General features: G+C 35.0%; 1 protein-coding gene across 2 annotated transcripts in view; it reads left to right on the top strand.

Annotated features, from left to right (window-relative positions):
* Positions 1–19,081, top strand: part of ATRNL1 (attractin like 1) — a gene marked incomplete at its 3' end in the record, with an annotated part of 683,994 nt that overhangs the window by 43,506 nt on the left and 621,407 nt on the right. For both annotated transcript variants that reach the window (XM_082854377.1, XM_082854378.1), the window contains exons 6-8: positions 5,183–5,357; positions 6,747–6,834; positions 15,471–15,726. In XM_082854377.1, coding sequence (XP_082710503.1) covers positions 5,183–5,357; positions 6,747–6,834; positions 15,471–15,726 — 519 coding nt within the window. The remainder of the gene's footprint in view (positions 1–5,182; positions 5,358–6,746; positions 6,835–15,470; positions 15,727–19,081) is intronic.

Raw genomic sequence — 19,081 nt, 5'->3', positions numbered from 1 at the left:
TGTTTTTTTCAACAAATACCCATTTTTCCTTAACCTAGCCAAAAGTAGTTTCTGTGGCCTGCAACCAAAGAAATCTAGCTGATATACTACACTAGAGGTACTATTCAGGGAATTGCTGTTAAACTCACTTGAAGACTTCACATTTTTATCCTTCTTTATGAAAAAAAAGTTATTTTATAAAACTAATTTGTATAAAGCAAATAAAATTTTTGTACTGATTTCCAGTATCAAAACAGAGATAGAGTCCCTTAGAAAAACTTTTCCAGTGCAAAATAGACTACTTTGGGAAGGAAGAAAGAATATAATTCAGTAGTTCTGGAATTGCTTTGGAGAAACTTTCAAAACTTTGTAGTGCTTTCTTTATTCTAGGTTTTGTCCTTTGCAATTATTTCTCAATTGTATTTATCTCTGATTATAGAAATTTTTAGTTGTAATTTTACTGTTTTCTTTTGGCATGTATATTTACTATACCTAATAATGCTAGGCTTCATTAACATATTTTGCCTGTAGACTTGATTATACTTAGTTTCCTTGTAAATTAAAATGAGAGGATGGACTTCATAATAGTAATAATGTTACTATTATGAAGGTTTCATTATAGTATTTAATATTAAGTACAATCTCATTCAATCTTATTTTCACAGAATCCTATGTTCTTCTGCATATAATCTCCATGATTAAACTGAAGTTTAGAGAAGTTAATTCGTCCAAGGTTTCATAGCTAATAAGTTGGAAAGCGAGGTTTGACTTCATAGCTCTTGCTCTTGATCTTTTATGGCTCTAAGGTTATTTTCATTCATTCATTCATTCATTCATTCATGCAGTAAGTGAATACTGAGGCCAGTCATGTAAGAGTTGTGGGCCGTGTTAAGGATTTTTATTTTTAGTGTGATGGGAAATCATTGAAAGATTTTGAGTAGGGAAATTGATATTTTTAATCATTCTGGTTGCATTGTGGAGAGTTGAATGTGATAGGAAGGCAGCAAGAATGGAAATAAGGAGACCAGTTTGGAGACTATTGGAGTAGTCCAGGTGAGATTGGATGGTGACTTGTACTAGGATGGTAGTTGGAAAGGGAAGGATCAGTGTTTAGAGCCTGGTAGAGGTGATCAAATTTAAAAATGTTTATAATTGGTAAGGTACAGACACTTAGACACCAACCAATCAAAAGTGTTGCTGACTTTAGCACTGGGGCAGGATCCTGGATGAGCCATGCTGTGCCAGGCATCACCCCTTTAGTTGTCTTTTGCGGAGAGTCTGGATTATCTCAGAGGGGCCAGGGGAACTGGGAAGGGGAAGGCCTGGTACCTGCAGCAGCATCTACTTAACAATCAGTGAAGCATTTCCATGTTGTAACAGTTGGAAAGGCTGTATTCCTGCATACGTAATGAATGTCAGTCCAGGATTTGTTGGATATGGGTGTGGGAGAAAAAGAGAACTCAAGAATAGCTCCAAGATCTTTGCCCTGAGCAACTGGGTAAATGGAAGTGCCGTTGACTGAGATGGTAAACACTGGTGAAGGAGCAGATTTGGGAGGGAAAGAAATCAAGATTTTAGTTTTGGACATGTTAAGTTTGAGATGATAATGAGACATCCAAGTGGAAATGTCATGTAGGTAGTTTCACTTTGAGTCTGGAATTCAAGAGAGATTGTGAGGATGGAGGTATAAATTTAAGAGGGATGAGTATAATTCCACTTTGGATTGTAGAACAGTGTCAAAAATTTGTCTCGCAGTAGCCTGTCACTAATGCCGAAAATTACATCATTAGAAATTCATTTATGCTCTTTGGATTAACCCATGGAAAAGGTAGCATATTAATTCTTTATGAAAACCCACTGTAATATGAATTAGTTTATTACATCTTTTTCAAGACAGCTGTGATCTGCTTACCTTGAGGAGATTCCCATATTGATTGATAAAAGTTATGCAGGGAGAATTATGCAGAGATGTTCCATAACAGGACAGATAATGAAGTGGTAGACTTTTCATGGATGTGTTTTTATAAAAAGGGAGTCTTGGATGGCTTTAAATGATACTTAATGGGTGGTGAAGCCTTTGTGTGTATAAAGTGTTCTCTATAGTTATTTGTGTTTTAAATTAATATTCAGTTTATAAATTTACATTTTTAATCAGTTACGAGTGCAGAAAACTACAAATTAAGACATCTAATTTTCCTTACACTTTTAAGTCATATTCATAAATCTTTCTATTTATAAACTTATTAATTTAGAGTAAAATAAAGACAATCTGTAGAGTTTGACTATAGACCATTCCTTCTAATAACTGCTAGAAGTTACATAAAATAAGGTAGTAACAAAGAGGAAGAATTTGACTGCTGGTTTGCATAGAAAAGTAGATATTTTAGATTATAGAGTAAAAATTTAAAAATCTCTAACATCCAATTTCTTGTATTAAATAACAGTATTTATCTGAAGTTATAAATTTAGTTATTAGCATTAGTTTCCTATAATTGCTGTAACAAATTACCACAAACTTGGTGTCTTAACACACATTCATTATTCTCTTACCATTCTGGAAGTTAGAAGTCTGAAATATGTTTCACTGAGCCCAAATCAAGGTGTTTGCAGGGTCACACTCCTTCTGAGGCTCTAAGAAAGAATCTGCATCCTTGACTTTTCCAGGAATAGAGTTTCAGTCCCTACATTCATTAGCTCTTTTCCCCTACTCCATCTCCAAAGCATGGAGCACAGCATCCTGCTTCAGTGGTAATATTGATTTCTCCTTCTGTAGTCAAATCTCTCTTACAAGGACACTTGTGATTACATGTAGAGCCCTGCGCTCTAGAGCCTGCGAGCCACAGCTACTGAGCCTGCATGCCACAACTATTGACACCTGCGTACCTAGAGCCCGTGCTCCGCAACAATGAGAAGCCCGCGCACTGCAACAAAGAGCAGCCCCTGCTCACCGCAACTAGAGAAAACCTGTGTGCAGCAACGAAGGCCCAATGCAGCCCCAAATAATAAGTAAATAAAATAAATAAATTTAAAAAAAGAATAGATACCTAAAATACCTAAAATTGAAAAAAAAAAAGTACAAAGAATATACAAATGTCCTTTACCCAGATTAACCTATTATTAACATTTTACTCTTTTTGCTTTATTATTCCTGATTTAAAATAAATCTACATTTTTCTTTTTAAGAAAACAAGATATAACATTTAGACCAATTAGGTATACCACTCATGTGTAATTGTCCATATGATCTTATTTCTCTTCAGTTAAGTTAGAGGTTGGTAAACTTTTCTGTAGAAGGCCACATAGTAACTATTTTCGGCTTTGGGAATTGCATGATATCTGTTGCAACTACTCAACTCTGCTGAGTACTGCAGAAGTAGCCATAGATAATACTTAAATGAATGAGCATACTGTGTTCTTAAGAAACTTTGTTACAAAAGCAGGTAGTGGGTTGGATTTTGCTCATGGGCTGTTGTTTGCCAACCTGAGTTAAATGAGTTCTAAGTGGTTTAGAATTGTAGTTTAACTTATTATTAAAAAATCAGTGTGTTCCTTTAATTTCTTTGGTTACCAAGGAATAGTTCACAGTCTTTTCACTCAGAAATTATAAAGTTTTCTATATTTGATTTAAAAGATTGTGTTGTTATCAAAGAGATAATCTAGGGTGCTATCTAATTTGTACCTGAAAAATACAGACTCATAGAATGTAAGCATTGAAAAGGACTTGGAAGATGAATGAATGAATGCATGGGTGAGTGAACAAATGAGAAAATAAAAACTGTAAAGGCTAATATTTCTGAAATTAGGGTCTGTTTGGAAGCTTTAAAATTTTGTGATTCAGTGATAATCTAAAACTTTTTGATATAAGAAAATTTAACATCAAGTGATTGATCTCATAATTGTATAAAAATGCCACTAAATTGCAGTGCCAGCATTTGTGTTGACTATTTAGTTAGGACCAAGTGGTATCCTTATTGCAGGCTAAAAAGAATATTGAAGAGTACTGATACTTTTGTGATAAGTGAAGGTCAACAGATGTTATGGCATATTATATGGATAAAAAAGGTTTATAAAAGATAAATGAAAGAAAAGTGCTGGGAGAATTATGTTGTCAAAATAATATAAGTATCTTAAAGTTGCATAAAAAAGGTGCTATGGAATTGATATCATTTTCCACTTAGGACCAATGATTTACTTTGAGCAGAACAACACCATCCATCATTTTAAGCAAAAATTAATTTTAATGATTTTAAAAGTTTGTTTATATACATAATTTGTAAGTTCATGTTGGTTTTATATTTATAAAAGAACTTTAAACATAAGGAATTTATTTCTTGTTTTTGTTTAAGCCTATTAGTTTCATTAGAATTAAAATAATCTGTGAGCCCTTAAATTTGATGAAAATACATTTCCTTTAGGAGCATTCCTTCCATAACTTAAGTTTGAGAAACTCTGATCTAGCCTAGCCTGCTACATTTTACAGGTGAGGAACCAAGACTCATGAGTAACATCATGAACATGGATAGGAAAAGGCAGTGTTTTTAACTTAGAGTATTTACATTATCCTGCACTCATTAATAGTTTTTATTTTATTATGCATAATAATTTTTTCTGTTTGAGGATAATAAGCCTCTCTACTGATGCCAATTTTGGTTGTTCTTAATAAGAATGATGCTAAGAAAAAATGTAATTTTATTTTTATATTTCTTTAATAGTTTACAATTTATGAATGCTTTAATTTCCACTGTCTTTAAAAAAATTAAATATTTATAATAATGCTTAGGAGATAGATTGTTATTTCTGTTTTATAGATGAAGGTGTGATGATGGCAAAGGTAAGCAGACTTTCCCAAGGTCACACTTTTAGTAAGAGACAGAACTGGGATTTGAGTACATTGTTTACTGTTCTAATATCCTATTAGCATACTGAAATAAATCTGAAATTTATATCATTTAAGTAATTCTTTCAGATTGTATTATTTATTTGAACGTATCCAAGTCTGATTTGAGTGTATGATTTTTTCCTCTGTAAGCATTACATTTGCTTTTAGAGTTTTTCCTGTAAGTTATATTTCAGACCATTTATGTACATTATATTTATTAATAAGATGAGCATTGGATTCTTAAATTCTCTTAATCCATGTATTCTGTTTCTACAATCTAAGGTCTTTGTTTAATGCATTGTGTTGTTTGATTTTTTTAAATAGGTCCTGATTGTTCTTTGAATGTTCCTTCCACTGAGTCTTACTGGATTCTGCCAAATGTTAAACCCTTCAGTCCTTCTGTAGGTCGGGCTTCCCATAAAGCTGTTTTACATGGGAAATTTATGTGGGTGATTGGTGGATATACTTTTAACTACAGTTCTTTTCAAATGGTCCTGAAGTAAGTTTTCTTTTTGTTTTTCAGATTTTCACAGTCTAATTTTTAGGCTGGATATTTTTTGGTAATAAGACTATCCTAAATGCCCTATGTTACTGATATACAAATTTGTGAATGATTATTTTTTAATATATCTGTTTGCCACATAGGACTGATTTGAGAATATATAAACTCAGTGTATCAATAAGTTACTTGTCATTGGGCATATAGGTTTGTTCTATATAGATATTTCATTAACTTTCTAGAGTGCTTTTAATAAATTCTGAATAAGAAAATATTAACTTTAAATAAGCCCAGGCCGGGCCAAGCCTATATTGGGCATTATGAATACTTCTACCTTTTATTTTTTCAGAATGAAGTATAATTGCTTATATAAAAGTACTTTAAGTTTTTCTGCAAATTTTAATTTACCTAAACTTTTACTTTGCATTTACTTTACAAGCTTTTGTTAGAGAATATTTTTTCATTTTTCTGAATGTGGTTTAGCTGTAGGTAAGGATGTTTAAAAGCTTTTAGAAGTGATGGTGTCTGTTATAAGTTGATTTATCTTCTGTAGTAGAATTTAATTGAGGTGTAGATGTTATACTTAAGACAAATTATTCAGTAAATAATATAAAAGTTTTGTATTAGTGTCTATTAAATTAGAGAGTATTTTACGGAACATTTATACATAGACATTAGAATTAATATGTATTCATGGGCATAGCAAATTGTTTTGAACACTTACTTTGTGCTTAGTATTTGGGATCTGTCAGTGGACATAATGAATATCCCATCTTTGTGAAGTTAGTGAGGAAGGACAGGCAATTAGAAAAAAATGTAATTAGCATGATAAATATGTATATTATAAATAAATTATATATATGCACATATATTCATATACAGATATAGATAGATAGCAAGATAGGTAGCAGGGGTAAGCAAATCAGGAATGCCAAAGAGGAGGGAGTTGCACTCACAAATGTAGTGGTGTAGGCTTCATGGGAAAGGTGAGAGCTGAGCAAAGACTTGAAGGGGGTCAGACATTGGTAGAGAAGAAAGCCAGACAAAAGCCTTAAGGTAGGAGCTTCAAGGAGGCCCAGGTGACGTTAAAAGTGTAGACGAGCTCACTATTGTTTAGGTTAATTGGCTGGTTCAGAACAAATTAACTCCGGTAATAAATAGCCTAGTCAAGTTATTGTATATTATACATTCGGATGATTGAATCCTAATTTAGACTAGGTATATCTTGAATGAGTCTCTATTAGAAATTTCTAATATGGTATATGAAATTATGAGTTTATTCTAATTGTTTTTGAATTAATGAATATTTAAATACAAGAAAGCATGTGCAAATTCAAAACTGAAAATGAATCTTAGCTTATGAAGTTATTTTTTTTTTCTTGTTTTTAGTTACAATTTAGAAAGCAGTATATGGAATGTAGGAACTGTATCAAGGGGACCTCTCCAGAGATATGGGCATTCTCTTGCTTTATATCAGGTATGAATCCTGCTTTAAATTTTAATCTTTTTTTTTCTTTTTTTAGACTTTATAGGAAGAAATACTAAATCTCAGATTTATTTCAAACGTTTAATAAGAACAGTAGATCATATGAATCACAATAACTTGAGATGTCAAAGACTTTTATACTATTTTAGTAAAAATAAAAAGATTTTAATACAGTCCTCCATTGAACATGAGAAGAAATGAAGGTTGAGTTTTTGTCCATGATATACATAACAAAAATTTACCATATTAACCATTTTTAAGAGTAGAATTCATTCAGTGGTACTAAGTATATTCAAGTTGTTGTACAGCCATTACTGTTATTTTCAGACTTCTTTTTATCTTGCAAAACTGAAACACTATACCCATACAGTAGCTCCTCATTTCCGCCTTTCCCCAGACCTTGCAAACTACCATTCTGCTTTCCGTCTCTGTGAATTTGACTATTCTAGGTACCTCATATAAGTGAAATCATACAGTGTTTGTCCTTTAATGACTGGCTTATTTCACTTGGCATGGTGTCCTCAAGATTCATCCATCTTGTAGCATGTGTCAGAATTTCCTTCCTTTTTACGTCTGAATAATGTTCTGTTGTATGTATATATTGCACTGCATTTTGTTTTTCCATTCATCCATCAATAGATACTTGGGTTGCTTCCACCTTTTTGGCTATTATGAATAATGCTACTGTGAACATGGGTATACAACTATCTTTTCAAGTCCCTGATTTCAATTCTTTGGATAGATAGCCAGAAGTGGAATTGCTGGATTGTATGGTAATTCTATTTTTAAATTTTTGAGGAACTGCTATATTGTTTTCCACAGCAGCTGTAACAATTTTACATTCCTGCCAGCAGTGCACAAAGGTTTCAATTCCTCCATATCCTTGTCAACACTTGTTATTTTCTCCTTCCTTCCTTCCTTCCTTCCTTCCTTCCTTCCTTCCTTCCTTCCTTCCTTCCTCCCTCCCTCCCTCCCTCCCTCCCTCCCTCCCTCCCTCCCTCCCTCCCTCCCTTCCTTCCTTCCTTCCTATAGTAGCCATCCTGATGGATGTAAAGCAGTATCTCATTGTGGTTTTGATTTGTATTTCCTTAATGATTTGTGGTATGTAACATCTTTTCAAGTGCTTATTGGCTATTTGTATGCTTTCTCTGGATAAACATATATTCAAGTCTTTTGCCCATTTTTAACTTTTTTTTGGTGTTGAGTTGTAGGAGTTCTTTATATATTCTGGATTTTATCCCCTAATTGGATATATTATTTGCAAATATTTTCTCTCATCCTGTGGGCTTTTTCACTCTATTGATAGTGTCCTTTGATGAGCAGGTTTTTAATTTTGACACAGTCCAATTTATCTGTTTTTTCTTTTGTTGCCAGTGCTTTTGGTGTCATATCCAAGAAATCATTGCCAAATCCAATATTATGAAGCCTTTTCCCTATGTTTTCTTTTAAGAATTGTGAAGTTTTAGTTCTTAGGTCTTTAATCTGTTTTGAGTTAATTTTTGTTTAGGGTATAAAGTAAGGGTCCAATTTTTTTCTCTTACATATGGATATTCAGTTTTCCCTGCACTATTTGTTGAAAAGACTTTTCCCCCATTAAATGGTCTTGGCACTCTTGTTGAAAGCATTTGATCATATATGCAAAGATTTATTTCTGAGCTCTCTAGTCCTTTGATCTAGATCTGTGTTTATTCCAGTACCACACTGTTTTGATTAGTGTAGTTTTGTAGTAAGTTTTGAAATGTAGAAATGTGAGACCTCCAACTTCAGTCTTGTTTTTCAAGTTTGTTTTATTTATTCAGGGTCCCTTAAGATTCCATAATAGTTTAGGATGGATTTTTCTACTTATGCAAAATGTCATTGGGATTTTGATAGGGATTGCTTTTAATCAGTTATTTTTATGTATTTGTGAGGTTCATGAATTTAGCATGATTAAAATCAGGCTATTTAATTGGTTTTTATTTTGAATCAACAAAGATTCATGTATTTTGTGGACTGTGACTACACTCTTCAAATCAGAATTTATATATTTTCTGTGCTTGTTTAAGAAAATTTGTAAAACACAGGAGCAATGTAAAGAATAAACTACCACTGTTTTGTGCTATGCATATACATGTTTAAGAAATTAAATAATCTCTCTATGTACATATGTATGTGGATATATGTTTCTTTGTTTTCTTTCAGTTTTTTGATTTATTTCATTTTCTTGTAACAGCTTTATTGAGATATAATTGGCATACGATACAATTCATGTGTTTAAAGTGTACAACTGAATGCTTTTTAGTATCTTCAGAGTTGTGCAATTATCTCTTGCAGGCTTGTCAAAATTGCAGTGTTGCGTAATCAATTTAAGAATATTTTCATCACCTTGTAAAGAAGTCCTGTACCCTTCAGCTGTCACCCTTGCCCCTCCCTGTGTCCTCAAGGCCATTCTCTATGTCTGTGTCTTTATTCCTGTCCTGCCCCTAGGTTCATCAGAACTATTTTTTTTAGATTACATATATATGTGTTGGCATATGATATTTGTTTTTCTCTTTCTGACTTACTTCACTCTGTATGACAGACTTAGGTCCATCCACCTCATTACAAATAACTCAATTTCGTTTCTTTCTATGGCTGAATAATATTCCACTGTATATAGGTGCAACATCTTCTTTATCCATTCATCTGTTGATGGACACTTAGGTTGCTACCATGTCCTGTCTACTGTAAATAGTGCTGCAGTGAACATTGTGGTACATGATTCTTTTTGAATTATGGTTTTCTCAGTGTATATGCCCAGTCATGGGATTGCTGGGTCATATGGTAGTTCTATTTTTAGTTTTTTAAGGAACCTCTGTACTGTTCTCCATAGTGGCTGTATCAATTTACATTCTCACCAACAGTGCCTCTCCACACCCTCTGCAGCATTTATTGTTTGTAAATTTTTTGATGATGGCCATTGTGAGGTGATACCTGATTATAATTTTGATTTGCATTTCTCTAATGATTAGTGATGTTGAGCATCCTTTCATCAGTTTGTTGGCAATCTGTATTTCTTCTTTGAAGAAATGTCTGTTTAGATCTTCTGGCCATTTTTGGATTGGGTTGTTTGTTTTTTTGATATTGAGCTGCATGAACTGCTTGTATATTTTGGAGATTAATCCTTTCTCAGTTGCTTTGTTTGCAAATATTCTCTCCCATTCAGAGGGTTGTCTTTTCGTCTCGTTTATGGTTTCCTTTGCTGTGTAAAAGCTTTTAAGTTTCATTAGGTCCCATTTGTTTATTTTTGTTTTTATTTCCATTTCTCTAGGAGGTGGGTCAAAAAGGATCTTGCTGTGATTTATGTCATAGAGTGTTCTGCCTATGTTTTCCTCTAAGAGGAAGCATATTTCCTCTCTGCCTACTTTCTGGGGAGTTTTTATCATAAATGGGTGTTGAATTTTGTCGAAAGATTTTTCTGCATCTATTGAGATTATCATATGGTTTTTATCCTTCATTTTGTTAATATGGTGTATTACATTGATTGATTTGCGTATATTGAAGAATCCTTCCATTCCTGGGATAAACCCCACTTGATCATGTTGTATGATCCTTTTAGTGTGCTGTTGGATTCTGTTTGCTAGTACTTTGTTGAGTATTTTTGCATCTATGTTGATCAGTGATATTGGCCTATAGTTTTCTTTGTTGTGACATCTTTGTCTGGTTTTGGTATCAGGGTGATGGTGGCCTTGTAGAATGAGTTTGGGAGTGTTCCTCCTTCTGCTATAGTTTGGAATAGTTTGAGAAGTATAGGTGTTAGTTCTTCTCTAAATGTTTGATAGAATTTGCCTGTGAAGCCGTCTGGTCCCGTACTTTTGTTTGTTGGAAGATTTTTAATCACAGTTTCATTTTCAGTGCTTGTGATTGGTCTGTTTATATTTTCTATTTCTTCCTGGTTCAGTCTCGGAAGGTTGTGCATTTCTAAGAATTTGTCCATTTCTTCCAGGTTGTCCATTTTATTGGCATATAGTTGCTTGTAGTAGTCTCTCATGATCCTTTGTATTTCTGCAGTGTCAGTTGTTATTTCTCCTTTTTCATTTCTAATTCTGTTGATTTGAGTCTTCTCCCTTTTTTTCTTGATGAGTCTGGCTAATGGTTTATGAATTTTGTTTATCTTCTTAAAGAACCAGCTTTTAGTTTTATTGATCTTTGCTATTATTTCCTTCATTTCTTTTTCATTTATTTCTAATCTGATCTTTATGATTTCTTTCCTTCTGCTAACTTTGGAGTTTTTTTCGTTCTTCTTTCTCTAATTGCTTTAGGTGTAAGGTTAGGTTGTTTATTTGAGGTTTTTCTTGTTTCTGGAAGTAGGATTGTATTGCTATAAACTTCCCTTTTAGAACTGCTTTTGCGCATCCCATAGGTTTTGGGTTGTCATGTTTTCTTTGTCATTTGTTTCTAAGTATTTTTTGATTTCCTCTTTGATTTCTTCAGTGATCTCTTGGTCATTTCGTAGCGTATTGTGTAGCCTCCATGTGTTTGTATTTTTTACAGTTTTTTCCTGTAATTGATATCTAGTCTCATAGTGTTGTGGTCGGAAAAGATACTTGGTACAATTTCAATTTTATTAAATTTACCAAGGCTTGATCTGTGACCCAAGATATGGTCTCTCCTGGAGAATGTTCCATGAGCACTTGAGAAGAAAGTGTATTCTGTTGTTTTTGGATGGACTGTCCTATAAATATCAATTAAGTCCATTTTGTTTAATTTGTCATTTAAAGCTTGTGTTTCCTTATTTACTTCATTTTGGATGGTCTGTCCATTGGTGAAAGTGGGGTGTTAAAGTCCCCTACTATAATTGTGTTCCTTTTGATTTCCCCTTTTATGGCTGTTAGCATTTGCCTTATGTATTAAGGTGCTCCTATGTTGGGTGCATAAATATTTACCATTGTTATATCTTCTTCTTGGATTGATCCCTTGATCATTATGTAGTGTCCTTTGTCTCTTGTAATAGCCTTTATTTTAAAGTCTATTTTGTCTGATATGAGAATTGCTACTCCAGCTTTCTTTTGATTTCCATTTGCATGGAATATCTTTTTCCATCCCCTCACTTTCAGTCTGTATGTGTCCCTAGGTCTGAAGTGGGTCTCTTGTGGATAACATATATACAGGTGTTGTTTTTGTATCCATTCAGCCAGTCTGTGTCTTTTGGTTGGAGCATTTGATCCATTTACATTTAAGGTAATTATTGATATGTATGTTCCTGTTACCATTTTCTTAATTGTTTTCTGTTTGTTTTTGTAGGTCTTTCCCTTATCCTGTGTTTCCTGCCTAGAGAAGTTTCTGTAGCATTTGTTGTAAAGCTGGTTTGGTGGTGCTGAATTCTCTTAGCTTTTGCTTGTCTGAAAAGCTTTTGACTTCTCCATCAAATCTGAATGAGATCCTTGCTGGGTAGAGTAATCTTGGTTGTAGGTTTTTCCCTTTCATCACTTTAAATATGTCCTGCCACCCCCTTCTGGCTTTCAGAGTTTCTGCTGAAAGATTAGCTGTTAACCTTATGGGGATTCCCTTGTATGTTATTTGTTGCTTTTCTCTTGCTGCTTTTAATATTTTTTCTTTGTATTTAATTTTTGATAGTTTGATTAATATGTGTCTCAGCATGTTTGTCTTTGGGTTTATCCTGTATGGGACTCTCTGCGCTTCCTGGACTTGATTGACTATTTCCTTTCCCATGTTAGGGAAGTTTTCGACTGTAATCTCTTCAAATATTTTCTCAGACCCTTTCTTTTTCTCTTCTTCCTCTGGGACCCCTGTAGTTCGAATGTTGGTGTGTTTAGTGTTGTCCCCGAGGTCTCTGAGTCTGTCCTCAGTTCTTTTCAGTCTTTTTTCTTTATTCTGCTCCCTGGCAGCTATTTCCTCCATTTTACCTTCCAGCTCGCTCGTCTGTTCTTCTGCCTCAGTTATTCTGCTATTGATTCCTTCTAGAGTATTTTTAATTTCAGTTACTGTGTTGTTCATCACTATTTGCTATTTAGTTCTTCTAGATCCTTGTTAAATGTTTCTTGTATTTTCTCCATTCTGTTTCTGAGAATTTGGATCATCTATACTATCACTACTCTGAATTCTTTTTCTGGTATGTTGCCTATTTCATCTTCATTTATTTGGTCTTGTAGGTTTTTACCTTGCTTCTTTGTCTGTAATATATTTTCTTGTTGTTTCTTCTTTTTGATGGTTGGGGCTGTATTCCTGTCTTACCGATTGTTTGGCCTTAGGTGTCCAGCCCTGGAGTTTGCAGGCAGTTGGATAGAGCCGGGCCTTGGTGCTGAGATGAGGACCTCTGGGAGGCCTTACTCTGATTAATATTCCCTAGGGTGTGAGGTTCTCTGTTAATCCACTGGGTTGGACTTGGAGCTCCCACCACAGGAGCTTGGGCCCTACCTCTGGCCTGGGAACCAAGCAAAAAAAAAAAAAAGAAAAGAAAAAAGAAAGAAGGAGAAAAGGAGCAGTACGATATCAAAGAATAAAAAAACAAAAAGATTTGAAAGATAAAAGATATATTAGGAAAAGTAAAAATATAATTGCAACAAGGTAAAATAAAACCACAACAGAAAAAAGAAAAAAAAAAGGTGGGGGGAACAAGCCAAAAGGAGAGAACAATAACAAAGTATAAAGAATAAAATAAAATTAGAAAAATTAAATAAAAATAAAATAAAATAAAATTAGGAAAAAAATAAATGAGTCAACAAGGTAAAGCAGAACCCCAATCTAAAAGCGGAAAAAGAAAAAGAAAATAAAAAGCCTTGGCTATGTGGGAGGAGTTTAGGCGGGGGTGGAACTTAGGCAGGGGTGGGGTTTAGGGTGGGTGGAACCTAGGCGGGTTGGGGGTGTGACATTTGAGCATGGGGCAGGGCCTAGGCTCAGGACCCATGCAGCCAGAAAAGGCCCTGGGGGCCAGGCGTGTGTGGGGCGATGATGTTCAAGCGTGGGGCAGGGCCTCTGCTTAGGAGCTGGCAGGAGGGGAGAGGCAGCAAGTGGAAAGGAGGGCCTCTGGAGTGTGGAGTTCCGGAGTTTGGAGGTAAGGCCTGGGTGAGGGTGTGTTGGTGGGGTTTAGGCCCAGCCTGTTGGAGGGAGTCTCCATGTGTAGAGGTAGGGCCCTGGGTGGGAGTGCAGGGCAGCGTTTGGGCTCTGCATGGCAGGAGGCAGGCTCCGAGGGCAGAGGATTAGGCCCGGGGAGCCCAACAGTCTTCACAGTGCCTAAGTGGACAGGGAAAGCGCTGGCCCACTTCCGTTCCTTCACGTCCCTCCTGCACCGTCTCCCACAGGGTCTCCCCTGACCCATCGGATCCCTAACCGTGGGTGGGTCCCACTGGGTGTAGGAACTCCTCCCCTGCCCCAGCCGCCCCTCAGGTGTGCCGGTCCTGGAGGTCCAGCCTTTACTTTTGCTGCCCCTTTCCTCCCTCCCACTCCCTCAGGACCTGCGTGGCTGGAGGGGGCCAAGGTGGGCAGAGGATCAGGCCTGGGATCTCAACAGGTTCCTGGGAGTCCAAGTGGGCAGGGGAAACCTGGCCATGCTCCCTTTTGATCCTCTGCCCTCCCAATGGTTCCCCAATTTCCCCCTTCCGGCCTGAGTTCCCTTCCCCTCCCCCAGCTGCCCTTGAGGGGCGCCAATCCCGTCCTGCCTCCACTTCTCCCCCATCACTTCCCCAATGCCCCACGTCCTACCCGGTCACTGGGAGTTCCTCCCATCCCCTTAGGTGTCCGTGGTCCCCCACCGGTGCCTGGTAGGTGCCCTAGTTGTGTGGAGACATGAATTCTGCATTCTCCTAGTCCGCCATCTTGACTCTGCCCCCTCTAATTGTTTTTTTATTTCTTAGTATTCTCTGTATACAAGTTCATATCATCTACAAATAGAAATATTTTACTTTTCTAATCTTTATACCTTTATTCAGTTTTTGCATATTTGTTCTGGCTAAACTCTTGAGTACAATGTTGAATGTAAGTGGCAAAAGCAGGCACCTTTATCTTATTACTGACCTTGGTGAAACATCCAGTCTTTTACCATTAAGTGTATGTAATAGCAGCTTTCTGTTTTTCTTAGATGCTCTTTATTAGGTTGAAGAAATTCTTTTCTCTTTCTAGGTTGTTGAAATAGTAATGATTTATATATCATTCATTTCAATCATATTGAAATTGTATAATTTATAAGTGCTATAAGGTATCCGCTCGTAGCCGTGAGAAGTGGTAATAAAAATGTACTCCACATAATATATGCAAATGTGATCTACCTTTCTGGTGAACAATGATGAAAACAGTGAATGACTGAGACTAGCACAAAGCAGTACAAATAGATGGTAAAATTCAAATTTAACAACTAGGGACTCAACAACTAGGATAATTAAAACCATGGTTAATTGACTACATACCTTTTAAATAAAATACCTTAAAGTAACTTTTTGTAAGTGTGGATTTTCCCCCTTCTTGTAAGGAAAAGAAGTAATTATCACTACTTATGTGTTCTCATTTGACTTTTTACAAATAAGAACTATGTCTTATGCATGTTGTGAGCAATTACTAAAATTTAATGTTTAAATTTAGTCTTTATTTTTAACTAATATATCTTGCTAAGATACAAATATTTTTTTATTAACATATGTTTTTTTAATTTACAGGAAAACATCTTTATGTATGGAGGGAGAATTGAAACAAGTGATGGCAATGTCACAGATGAATTATGGGTTTTTAACATACATAGTCAGTCATGGAGTACAAAAACTCCTACTGTGCTTGGACATGGTCAGCAGTATGCTGTGGAGGGACATTCAGCACATATTATGGAGTTGGATAGTAGAGATGTTGTCATGATCATAATATTTGGATATTCTGCAATATATGGTTATACAAGCAGCATACAGGAATACCATATCTGTGAGTTACTTTGAACATGTAACTATGTACTCTTCTTTATTGGTTGAGAATATTTTATCTATAATAAAATCTTCATGTGAATTTAGTCAAAATGGTTAGTTATTTGAAATTAGAATTATAAACCAAGAATTAATTCTTTTTAATATAAACTTTTTTATGTTAGCTATTGTCCTTTAATATGTAAGTTATCTTCTTAGCCAAATGTGCAGAAATGTTACATACTAGACACATTTTCTAAGAATTGAGAATATGTATTTTAAATATCTGAAATTCCAATAGATGGTGCTATTTCTTTGGATTTTACTTATGAACCGAAAGCTAAAACTACCCCAGTTTCTTAACTATGCATTCCATGATTTCAGGATTTTTCATTTTTCAAGGTTCTGTTTCTAATCTTATTGCAATATCTCTATGTATGTATTACTCTTCTAAAGTAAGCTTCCCAAAGACAGTCTTTTGGCTTCTATAAAAGATTATATCTGGTGTGTGAAGGTGACTGGGGCAATCTACATATGACTCTTAAATACTCTATTTTTCTGGTACTTTATTTCTTTGAATTCTTTATGACATTTTCAAACAGTTGTAAGTTGTTTTTTTTTTTTAAATTTGCCTACAGATGTGTATATGCTATGTTTGCTATTTAGATTCAGGAACATACTCCATTTCCAGTTGTGGCCAGGATTATGAACTCAAGTTTTTGGCCCTTTTGTGTATAGACAACTATATTCAACTATTTAGAGTCCTTGTGTAGTCTTGATGAGAGAACTCATTTGCAGATCACCACTGGCAACAACAAGAGAGTGCTTGTGTGTCAGAGGAAGACCTCCTTCTGAATTCTCCACTGTTTCCCCTTCAGTCCTTTTAAGTGACCTTCTCTTTTTCACATCCCCAGTACAGCTGGGCTAGAATTCGGATATGTATCCTCCTTACTTCTTACTGTCATTTCCACTCTATTTTTACTCCTTCCTCCTTTAAATCACTCAACTTTGAATCTTACATCATCAGACTATACCACCTACTACTTCTCCATCTTACACTCCTCTGTTGCTCCCTTGATCACTGTGCTTAATTCCTGGAAGAATATAGCTTCTGGCTCACTGTCTCTGTCCTACATATATTAGCCAGATATTTTTATGGATATTTTAGGATCCATTTAAATACTTCTGTCCTCTCAATTTTTTGCTCTCTCTTACAAAGATCTTGTTTTCCATCCTGTTTGGGTCTTTCTCTTGCATTGCGGTACTCTTGACCTTGTGTACCTGCTACGAATCCCATAATTTCCATTTCAAGTATCTTACTCTTCAAGTGCTGCTCATCTTTCCAGCTTACTCCTGAAGAGTGTCCAGACTCTGGGAATTCTTCAGCCTTACCAGAGCCTTTAGTCCATTGAGCCTCTGGTCAGTGCTTCACTCTCTCTCACCCTCTCTTGTCTGTACTTCTCATTTACCGAGTTTTAAGTTCATAATCACCAATCTGTCTTACAGTTTTCCAAGATGACTGTTTCATATGTTTTCCTTTCTCTCTTCAGACTTCCAGCACTTCACTCTTCATCATTACTCTCTTACTTCTTATTTTACTGAGAAAATAGAAGAAATCTAAAAAGAATTCTGGTGATAGGAACATTTTAGAGTGTAATGGTTAATAAATGCTGCATTAAATAAGCCTGTTTACATACATTATTGTCATAACAAACTCATGGTAGCAGTGAAGCACATGTAGGTGAGTCATTCTCATTTCTCAGATGGGCCCAAGAGTCGTTTAATTAAGAGTGACAAATTTTCTATGTAAAAAGGTTGTTTTGTTTTTGTTTTTAATTTTTGGTTTTATTATAGTGTTCAGGGAATGTTGTAGATATTATTTCTGCTTTTTGTAATTTATTGAGATATTCTTTGGGGCCCAATTTTCATAAATGTTCTATAGATGCTTGAAAAGGAGGTAAATCCTATAATATCAAAGTATAGCATTTGATACATATATATAAAATCTACTTTATTGATTATTCTGTTTAGGTCTTTTCTTCCTTACTTATTTTTAACTTGATCTATCATGCTCTGAAAGTTAATAAAAGTCTAAAAATATTAGTTTATTTCTGCCTATTTCTTCTTGTGTATTCTGGACTTTATGCTTTATGGAAGTTGCTATTATGGATATTCATAACTGTTATATCTTTATTGCAAATTGTATCTTTTAATATTATAAAGTGCTTTGTTCAGTGTTTTTTGATCTGATTTCAACATTGTTATTATTAATATTATGGCTCTTGGTTTTTTTTTGGTGGGGAAGTCAGTCTTTTCCCTGTGTACCTTTGCCTATTCCTTTATTGTTAACCATTCAGAATCACTTTGTTTTAAATGTATCTCTTGTATACAAGAGAAAGTTGGATTTTGCTTTGTGATCCCTCTGGTTTTTGTACATTTTATGTACATTTTATTTTATTTTTTAAATTACTTTGTTGTCTTTTTTTGTTTTTAATTATAGCTCTTCTCGTGATCAGGGAGAGTGAGGCCCATTTTTTTGTGGGAACAAGAGAGGTAATATTTGAGATCCACCATTAGGCTTCTTCCATGTTCCTTGTTTTTTGTCTTCCTTTCTGCATTCTTGCAGCTTTCTCTATCTGATTCTCTTAGTTTCACTGGCTTTTTGCATGTTCGCACCTGATTTGGAGTTGGTGAGTTTTTTTCATTCCTAATTTCTCTGGAAATTTAATTTTCTTTTTCTCTCACTTTTCCTCCCCATGTTTTCCTTATTTTTTATGTCTTCCCTGAGGAAAACGGGAAGATTCAGGATTAAACTATTACCATGCTTGTACTTGAACCATAGGTGATGACGTTTTAAGTTTTAAAATGAATACTTTAAGTCGACAGTTAACCATACTTTTACTCTTTGATCAACCTCCAATTTACAGGCTACTGTTTCTACTAATTTAATTCTATTGTTTTACTTTGAACACATTTGACATTATTATAAGTATTTTATGCTAGGGGTCACAATCTTTTCTATAAAGGAACAGATAGTAACTATTTTAGGCTTTGTGGACCATATGGTCTTTGTCAAAACTAATCAGCTCTGCTGTTGTAACATGAAAGGAGCCATAAACATAAACAGATGGGCATGGCTTTGTTCTAGATTTAGCGCTGGGTCTTAGTTTGCCTACCCCTGCTCTAGAGAGAGAGTGTGGACTTCTGGGGGCCTAGCAACGTAGGTCCAAATTAAGTTAAACTTTTGGCATGTGGTGTTTCTTTTTTGAGTTTGAATATAAGATGAATTTATGCTCCAAAGTGACATTATGTTTAGTCTATGCCCAAACTACTTTTTTCCTCTATGTAGAGCCAGAGCTGAAATAGATGTTTTCTGT

The sequence above is a fragment of the Leucopleurus acutus genome, assembly GCF_964270905.1.
Source record: "Leucopleurus acutus genome assembly, chromosome: 14".
Classification (NCBI taxonomy): domain Eukaryota; kingdom Metazoa; phylum Chordata; class Mammalia; order Artiodactyla; family Delphinidae; genus Leucopleurus; species Leucopleurus acutus.
The sequence above is the reverse complement of the archived record's forward strand: the minus strand, read 5'-3'. Positions and strand labels throughout refer to the sequence as shown.